Source organism: Echeneis naucrates, chromosome 7 (genome assembly GCF_900963305.1).
Source record: "Echeneis naucrates chromosome 7, fEcheNa1.1, whole genome shotgun sequence".
Lineage (NCBI taxonomy): Eukaryota > Metazoa > Chordata > Actinopteri > Carangiformes > Echeneidae > Echeneis > Echeneis naucrates.
In genome coordinates, this window is record NC_042517.1 from 9,873,250 (window position 1) to 9,883,387 (window position 10,138).

The following is a 10,138-nucleotide window of genomic DNA, read 5'->3' on the forward strand; positions in this document are numbered from 1 at the left end:
AGCCAAGACCCCTCCAACATCTACACACACACACACACACACAAACAAGTGTGCACACACACACATTCCACCCTACTCATCACTTCACAACCAATCTGACTCCAGGTTAACGAGGGCAGCTCTTATTTCCTTCATCAAAATCTCTTGACGAATATAACCACACTATCCTGCCAGGAAAAGACTTTTCTGTCTCCCTCCCTCACACCAGACACCCACATCTCAAATATACAGGATGTCGACAGCGTCTCTTTACAATTTAAAAAAATTATCACAAAGGGAATTTATGAGGTATCTTAATCAGATTTGCTGCATGTACTCAGTCTTTATCAAAGTTTTTAATCACATTGCATTTGTGTATTTCAGTTACCCTGTTGATGAAACAGGTAGTGTTTAATGGCCTAACCCTAACCCTTGGAAGGAATGGCCCGATTCCCTGGTCACTCCCCTGGACTTCTTTCTGTGGGGTTATATTAAAGATATCGTGTATCAAGCAAAGCTGCACCACGTCACTGACCTAAATCGAAAGGGTACTGATGCCATTGCGACCACTATTGAGGCTACGCTATAGCGAACATGGCAAGAAATCGAGTACTGTCTTGATGTGCTTCGTGCAACTAATGGTGCCCATGTAGAGGTGTATTAAATGAAGCAAATACAATTCAATATCTAATTCTCATATTAGAATAATTTCTACATACTTGTCTGTTCATTTGCTTTTGTAATAAATGTTTTAAATTGTAAAGAGATTTTATAGACACCCTGTACAGTCAATTCAGCAACTTCAGCAGTGGCCGATTTATAAATAAAAATACACGTTGAAAAGATGTATTCATTTTTCAATGGGTACATCAAAGATTAGCACAGAAAACAGGAAACAGTTGTTCAAAATCCACCCAAAAATTTCATAGAAATGTGTCTCACCTTAACAAAACCATTTCATTAGTTTCAACTCCTCGTTGGCACAAGTGCAGAATTTGTTTAGCATACAGAGTGGCTGAGGTAAATGCTGGGCCTGCAATGAGGGAGAGCTGTTAATATATTTATCCCGTGCACCGCACTCTACTTAATGAAATTAAACCACAGCAATAGTGGTCTTTTGTCTCTGGGGAGTTCAGTAATCAACATGCCACCAGTTTTCATTTTGTATGAAAATAAATGGCAGCCGGTGATATGGGCCTAATTGTGTTGTACCAGGGAGGAGCTGAGTGAGAAAAGAAACTTACTGTGGTGATGTAGTGGAGCCAATTTTCATGGACAGCAGCACTCAAGAGAGGTGGTCAAATAAGCAGAGGCATTCATCTGGGGACCAGTACCCCGCTTCCGCTTTCTCCCCCTCTCCCTCCTGCTCTTTCTATCCATCATACTCACAAAGAAAGTTAGCCAAGTATTAAACAAATAGAGAACTGGTGAGCCCGACGCACTAGCGCCTGGCAGGGTCACTGAATAATGACAGCTCAATTACTGTGAATCTCCTTGTAGCCTCCCACCCCAGCACAATCCCCACAGCCGCCCCACCCAGCACGGCAAATTTGTCAAACTCACCAAAACGATGGGCCTGACAGTGTAATCGCTAACCGTCCCCACCGACATGAAAGAGGTCTTTATCTGGCCAAATCAAAGAACCTGATCTCTGAGAGAAAAGGGCGTGGGGGGGTTGACTAGAGAAGAGAAATGTCCCGCTTGGCCCCTGTGAGACGTAGAGATGTCTATAATCCGCTTTAATGAGACACTGCGTGCCCATCTTTGTGGTTATAGTGAAACACAGTGAGAACAGCAGTGAGGGAGGGAGGGCAGGAGGGAGGAGTGGGAGAGATAGAAGTGAAGATGGAGCCAAGACTTTGAACTGGCGGTCTGATAAAAGGGAAGCCGGGCAGGGGGAGTTTAGAGCCGTGCTGCCTCGACACACCACTGTCTATGTAGGAGACGGGCAGGCAAACAGCCCAGGGGACAGAGCAGTTTGTCTGCTTATCATATCTGGACAGGATGGGCCGTCATCAGCAGTGCCAGATTTGGACTCAGACAGATTTGGAACTGTAGTGTGTGTGTGTGTGTGTGTGTGTGTGTGTGTGTGTGAGAGTGTTCTTGTTTGTGGCTATCTGTGCAGAGATGAGCAACAATTTGCGAAACCACAACAGAACAACAACAACAAAAAGGGGTATTCACTGAGAATTAATTGTAAAAGCATACAAGTCTCTGTGGGTAAAAGGGGGTTTTATGGTTACTTCCTGTTAAGTTATACTTGCACGTTGCCTTTTTCTCACTTTGGCTTTAAATTTACTCTTATTTGTTAAAAAAAAAAAAAAACAAAAAAAAAAAAACCGTTCGCTCACAATCTGATATCAGGTGACTGCATTAGCCAACTTCAAGGCTTGGTCATACTGTATTAATGAGAAGATGGTAGTTTAGTTTAGAAAATATAAGCATTACATTAAATTACACTGAACACTTTACAATTTAAAAATATAAAAACACTGCTCAACAATAATACTGAAGATTGTCCAGCCCTTTGTAATTTACTGATATTTGTCTTCATCCCAGGATACATTGTGCTCTTAAAGACAGCAAGGACAACATAAAAGGACAGGAGGTTCAGGAATGGATGAAAGGAACAGAGCAGGAAAAGGACAAATGAAGAAATTAAAGGAAAGACTGAGTGTGGGAGAGAAAGCAAGCAGGCTAATACCAAACAAATCAGGATTAGACCCAGATAAGACTAGTCACAATGCTGAGCAATCCTGTGGATATCACAATGCAAGGGGGAATCATGAGGGCTGCTTAAGCGGGCTAATTAGGGACTCGACACATTTGCCACTTGTTTTGCAAACAACACACACCGTTTAGCAGCGGGTGGTGCACAATCACACCAGACACAAAGAGAGATCATCATTTAGTATTAATCAGTGTACTCAAGAATTAAAGATGAGGTATGGGACTCCAGCAGCCGTGGCGTATTCTTAGCCCAGAGAAGCTGGATGGAACTTCCTGAAAAGGCCCAGCAGAGGTTGGATGTAACTCGATAAGCAGCCACAGGTCAAGACAAAATGCATTTAACTGCAGTGTAATGACTTTTATTTTTTTAACTCCTTTTTGCCAACACATACCACTCTTGGTGCAATGCTCAGCTATTTTTAAACCAGAACCTGCCCCTAACTGTAGGCTGAAAACGAAGGATATGAGGAGAGGCAAAAACAGGGGGCTGCTAAAAAAGAAAACAGGGACATATCTCTCTCTCTTAGGCATACCACAGTCTTTGTTGCCAAATGACTGCGAGATTGCAGTGTTTTTAGGAATATGACAGATGAAGTCATGGTCCAGGGCGGGAAAGAGGCATATTTGCCAACTGGATAATGTGAGGACAACGTATCAATGGAATGAATGGGATTTAGAGCCATGTGCAAGAGCTTAATGCAATGGTATTTGTATGTCAACTCAAAATTTGACTTAGCCAGCATGAGACCAGGCAGGAAGCATGGGGCTGAAATGTGTGTGTGTGTGTGTGTGGGTGTGTGTGTGGGTGTGTTCACATTCAGGTGTAAGATGTGCCCACCCATTGCTGTGCCAAACTTGGCCAAGGTCAAAGCTCAGAACACTGACAGGACCTCCAACAACTGTGAAAAAAGGACACACACAACATGCATACACACATTCACAGACAGACACACACCTAGCCAGCCAACAGTGCCAGCTCCTGCTGTTTGGATGACATTTACACTCAACCTTTCTAGTCTGTGATTGATTGGGGTTAAATCATACCAATGCCCAAAAATCTGTCACCTCCAAAGTGTGCATATGCATGTGTGGGTGTGTGTGTACACAACTGCATTACTGCACATGTACGGTTTTTGAATGTGCTCGCACTTGTCACTTCAATGGAGGAAACTATGAAACCAGTCTTTCAAACATTTTTAAGCTTTATCATTCATAATCCTGCTTGTGGTGGTTTCTTCTCACTCTGAAAACCAGATACAAAGCACTGTCTCCAAATACTACTACTGTCAGCTGCAGATTGGGATACTATAGTTGTATTGCATATGAGTGTATTGTCATTTTATTTGATCATGAAACCTTTTATTACTATATCTTTATCCAAAATGATAACGTTTTCATAAGATTGTGGAAGAGCTTTATGTCACACTTTTTAGTGGATGAACCAAAGAGCTGAAACAGCACAATAATCTCTATAGGCGTAGACATACAGGGCTCCATCCAGAAGTCACTCCAACATTCAAATTTCTCAGTGGGTTGTTTTTTTTTTTTGTTTTTTTCCCATTTTACAGTACTTGTACTTGACCGGATTAGTCTCTTTGAGGTCTCTCTTACAAGGATTATTTGGGCAAAACAGCAGCACGTTTACAACAGTAACTGTCTGAATAATAAAAGCATTGAACTCACAGTAGCGGGCGAGGAAGAGAGGGAGTCATACTGTACTTAGAAAGAAAACATGGAGCAGTCGTAAAACAGACTATTTAAACAAACAGTTGTAATATATCATCTGAACTATCCTCTAGAAAATTAATCCCTCCTTTTTACAGCTTTAGAGCTTCAGTAATTCATAGAGTAACAAGTTCCTTAAATTTTAAGTCTTTCTTCAGTTTATTCACTGCACAGGTGGAAGAGATCATGAAAGTTTTCTTTATTGGCTGACTCTTTCAAAGATTTAGAACTAGTAAGCAGAACTGAGACTTCAGACTACACTGTCCTCCACATTTCAGAGTAATAGGAAGACTTTACAGGAAAGAACATTTTTCAAGAGTCTGCTCTCACAGCAAATTTGAAGATATGGTTACAAAAGGCAATGCATCTTTATTTGTACCATAATATGTGCACCAAATGTGGACCATATGTTTCTGACACAAACAGTGGCTTGACATTGAATTAACCATAACTAAAGTGACTTTCTCTATGAGAAATTAACATGGTACAAATTGGCAAACATATGGTAATGTTATGAATAAAAGTGTCTGATGCCATACTCATCCATACAGGATCGACAGTATACACAAATATTTTACAGAGCACACACAGATGAATATGAAAAGAAGACTAGGAGTCTCACTGCTAATAACACACAAACACACACACACACACACCAGTGAATCCTACACGTGCACATGCTGGGATGAGGAACTTAGATCCAATAAACTTGCATAATCACGTACTTAAGCAGCATGTGTGGTCATGCCAAATGTGGTTTGATGCAATTAGTTAAACTGCATACATTTTCAACACTTGAACTATTTTTAAGTTCTTCAAAAGATTCTCAGACCAAACGTTCCAGCAACATCAAAAAGAAAGCAAATTAACTGATTCTGTATCACAAACTTAATTTTACAAATCACTGCAAGGCCATAATAGGATGGTGAACAAAATTTGTGGAAATTGTGGAGGGGGGGCAATCTGATATCACCTTCGATGCTTCGGGTCTGTGGGCAGAAAGCTTTGAGACTGATTATCACAGCAGTCACAAAGTCATTTTAGACAGAGATTTAAAACTGTAAAACTAGTGTTGGTTGATTCAGAGTAGTGCAAAGATCATTCACATCATCACACATGAATGCAAATGGGATCCAGGGAACCACAGGAGTCTCAGATTTCCCATACTGTTTTATCTTTGAACAGCCTACAGCAATAAAATAAAGAGTTCACTGCTACTTTCATTTTGCATTATTGCCAAACAAACTGAAATTAAAACTGAATTGGAAATTGGCTTTGTGTTTGAAAGTGCTATGCAGTTAATCATCATTTAACCATGATCAGTTAGAAACCACATAAAAATGTCTTCTCAAATCATAAAAATTTGAGTAATCAACAACAATGACAATTTATTGATTCCTGTCATCTTCATGAGCTCGCTGATGCTCTGACTTCAAAGTTAAAGCAGCTGTAATTGAGTGACTTAAAATCTCTTGAGGGCACAAATATCAGATGGTACATTACAATAACCACCCTACGTTACATTTCCTTTTCATTTGATGATCCTATCATTTTTATGTGTGGGCTCTAATCTGTGAACATGGAGCAGTGCTATTTGACACAGATTACAGCTGTACAGCAGTAATACATGGGAGCCAGCCTGCACCAGAAAGAGCGTTTGGCCAGAACTTCTACATAGCTACCATTGTTGGTTTTTAATTGTTATGGGTTGTCTTTTATGACTTCTGTCAAAACATCAGAAGCTGTTGAGCCAAGCCAAGTTCATGACTGGGAGGCCAAATAATAAAGACCTTTAAGTGAAGGATCAATAGAATATCTGGTCTATGCAGGCCAAAGGGGGAAGGAGACAGGGAAAGGTGAATGAAAGTAAAATAAAATAAATTGTGTCCGTTTGCTCACAGTGTTGGGGTGCCTTCATTTTGTGCAAAAATAGCACAAATAAATAAAATAGGAAAAAAGAGGAAAGAAACTGGTAGTAAATAAATGCGTGGCGCTGCCTTAATTTTTTAATGACTTGACAACGTAGACGGCTTCAGGAACTAAAACAGGTTTAGAATATCAATCTTGTGTTTACATTCATTCAGAATGAGAGCGGATTAAAAAAAAACTCCACTTGTTTGAATAAATTACATTTGTTTCCGTTTCTTCCTGGAAAGTTTTTGCTCGGCTGCAGGCTCGTGCGTGTGCGTGCGCGTGCGAGTCTGTGTGACCTGTGCGGTGAAAAAATTGCGGGCTAAAAAAAACTAAACTCAAACAAACAAAAAAAAGCTGCACTTTTCCAACCAGAAGTCCTAATTGATGCAAAGCCAATTTAAAGCAACTTATGTTCCCAGAGGAATCAGAGAACCCGCAAGGTGTCCAAGTGTTACACACAAACAACCCGCACACGCGTGGAACATGGAAAGCACCGAGACCGAACACTCAGGTGCAGTCATTTCACTGTCGTTTGGGTACAGTGATCTTTGCCACACTGAAAGTAATGATTTTTCTACTGCCCTTTTCTTTGGTTGTGTTATTAAGTTAACATTAGGCCAAGTCTCATATCAAAGCTGTTATCTTGGATAAAATGAGCTCTTGTGTTAAAGTTCTAATAAGATTTACATTCATTTATTGAAAAAGAATAAATAAATAAATATATATATAAATAGGAAAATATTTTTTAAAAATTAAATGACGTGGAATGAAAAGAAACACAAGGTAGAGCCCCAGATTTTAAATTATTATTCACTGAAATAATAGAAAAACAAACTAAATATTAACGTGAGTAATTGAGCCAGAACAGTCATATAAAAAACGAAACTGAAAAATAAAAAAAGAAAAAAATAAACCCAAAGCGAGACAATAAATAAATAAACAAACACTTATGATTTGTGAGGGTAATATCACATTATCATCCAAACACACTCACACTCACTTAATCCTGACCCCAAAGCCTGAGCCTGTGTAAATAAACCAGAGTTACTCATACACATCAATGCGCCCCTATTAAAACACACGCATATTCATATCCATCCTCCATCCTCAGTCAGAGCTGTGGGGGCCCACTTTCTACAGTGCCATGGTCGAAACGTGCGGCCCATGTGTGCAATCTGCCGAGAGGCCTAAACACCGAGCTTCCACATAAAATGATAAAGCAGCTGCTGACTGTGGCTGCGGGGCTGCTGTCCTCAGCTACAGGCGAGACTTGGCTATTTTGCCTAAGCGGCAGGAAAAAAAAGAGGGGAGAAAAGGCGAGAGTGGAATATCCTCCCACGCGTTGCATTCAAAGGCTGTGGGTCTGCATGTTTTGAATGTTAAGAAGAACAAGATATTTTTCATGCCTGTTCTGTTTTCACTCTGCCATCGCTGCAGCACAACAGATCTGAGGCCTCTGGGCTGCAGGGACTTCCAGTGGTCCGATGTGAGGGTGCCACAAAGCCAGGTATTTGTGTTCATTAGCACCCGGATCAACAGACTATCAAGGCTGTTTGGAGATCAAGACCAAGTGCAATTACTGATGAGAAGTAGGATCCTCGACACGTTTAAGTATTTTCACAAAGTAGCTCAATTAGCGTCTGATACGTGTCTTTCTTTCTTATTCTCCTTTTGTTTTCCAGCTTTGTCTCAGTCCTGATCCCTGTGCACCACTCGTGGAGACCGTGCAAACGTAACAACAAAAACATGATTGCAAAAAAAATAAGAATGTCAATGTGTTACATAAAAAAGTTGTTCAGTTTGCCTTTTTATTCTCATCTGAACGCATTAACTATGAAACTCGCAAAAAATATTATAATATTTTTTTTAAAACACATTGTAACAAGTGCAAATAAACACGTGTCAGGTTGGTTTGAAACTCTGTGCACAAATATTTATTTCACTTAAGGCCTAAAATGTAAATGTAAATATTTTAATGTCTAATATTAAGATCGAGGCTCATGTTGAGTGAAGGAGACCAGTGGCTTTGGCAAAGTTACAAAGTTTTTAAAGGCCTGTAAACATGGAATCAGACCCAACACAAACACACTAACATGTATATTTTAAAATAATTGAATAATTTTAACTGACTAAACTTGCAACGCAAACTAAACACGAGGGAGAATTTATATCTACATTTTCACTTAAATACAAATCGAAACTCACTGTGGATATAACATAACAATCACAACAAAAGCAAATTCCACACAAATGTTCAATTGTCTTTCAAATGAATCGCGAACCCCCAAAAACCCCAGACTGACCCACATAGCTGTCCGTAGAAAACAAAGTGCAATCATGCAGTAATTAAATAAAAAAGACGCTGTAAATAAACGCGATGCATAAATCAACCCACCAACAATAAACAAAATGTCAAACAACAAACATGCTCCATTTCCAACAACAGAGTGCTCATGTTCACAGAGCTGAATACATGAATTTTCCGTGCGACGCGAGCAGCAGTCCACTAAGTAGTGGTTGTAGTTGTAGTATGGGCGCTTTCTTGCACAAGACGCATTATTGATTGGCATTCCCTGGAGGAGGAACCAGTCAGCAGCAGTCCGAAGGCCCTGGGACCGGATAAAGGTGCCGCACAGAGCGATGCGTTCTGCGGGTCAAGCAAGACCGACTCAAGGAAGAAAAAAGAAAAAAAATCTGCATTAAAATGTTGCCACTTCTTACTAAATGCACTTCTTTGGCGTCTCCGTTTTGCAGGCTTGAGAAAGAGTGCGCTGAGCAGCAGCAGCAGCAGCAACAGCAGCGGTGCCACAGCGCCCACTATTTCAAAAGCCGGGAACATTATTTCACAAGACTTGGAACGGCTCACCAAAAAAAAAAAAAAAAAAAAAAAAAAAGTTACTATCCATTTCCACAACTTTCTCGCTAACTTGGGAAACCAATCTGCCGCCTTGCAATGAACCTCCGACAGAAACCCCGAAAACGCACAAATGTAAAGGAGCTGAGGAGCGCACGGAAACGTTTCTCTCCTTTATAGCGGTGAGATCAGCGAAAGCACCAGCGGCGTTTCTCATCACACATGAAACTTTGTGACACTGGGAAGCACCGAAGCCCAGACCGGACCGCGGCGTGCCGGGAAACAGGCTGAGCCGCCGGAGCGGTGGACTCACTTTGAGCCAGAAAAGTTACCTCTGGACAAAGAGTCGACCCCCTCCTCTTTAAAGGATATGACAAATGACAAGGACACATTGGACATCTACCGACAACGGGAGTTTGGAGCCGGCCAGTGAAATCGATAAGAAGGGTGGAAAAAGAAGACCTACTTTTGGCCAGTTTTCTCGCCCTCGCCTTGGATCTCATCTTGTCGGCTTGTAGATTCCTCTCGTCGTCCTCCGTGAGCCCAGAAGCAGCAACAACACTATCTTCATCTCACCAGCATTGTCAGTTTGGACACCTTCGCACATGCGCACAGGCCATTCAATCTGACACCCTTGCCGGGGCCAAAAAACTTTCCAATGTATTCATCATCATCACTTTTTTGTCCTATCGTCTCCCCTTTAGATCACTTATCTCTTCCCCTCCTCCTCTTCCTCCTCCTCCTCCTCCTGCGCTCTCCTCAACATCTCACCTTCCCTCCCTCCCCCCTGGCCATCGTCCCCCCTCAACTCACCCCCCACCCCACCCGCCCCATTCAGCTCCTGCCAGCACCTTCTTGGATTTTTACCCCCTTAACAGCGACAACTTGGTTTTCTCCAAGCGGCGGTGGCCACAGAGGTATGGTGAGGTCAAGGTC

At 41.3% G+C, this 10,138-nt stretch overlaps 1 protein-coding gene across 1 annotated transcript in view; it reads right to left on the reverse strand.

Moving 5' to 3' along the window:
- prdm16 (PR domain containing 16) overlaps positions 1–9,905 on the reverse strand; it is a 167,779-nt gene extending 157,874 nt beyond the window's left edge. Inside the window, exon 1 of the mRNA XM_029506118.1 lies at positions 9,669–9,905. Within this exon, the coding sequence (XP_029361978.1) occupies positions 9,669–9,705 (37 nt within the window). The 5' untranslated portion in view covers positions 9,706–9,905. The remainder of the gene's footprint in view (positions 1–9,668) is intronic.
- Between the last annotated feature and the right edge of the window lie 233 nt (positions 9,906–10,138).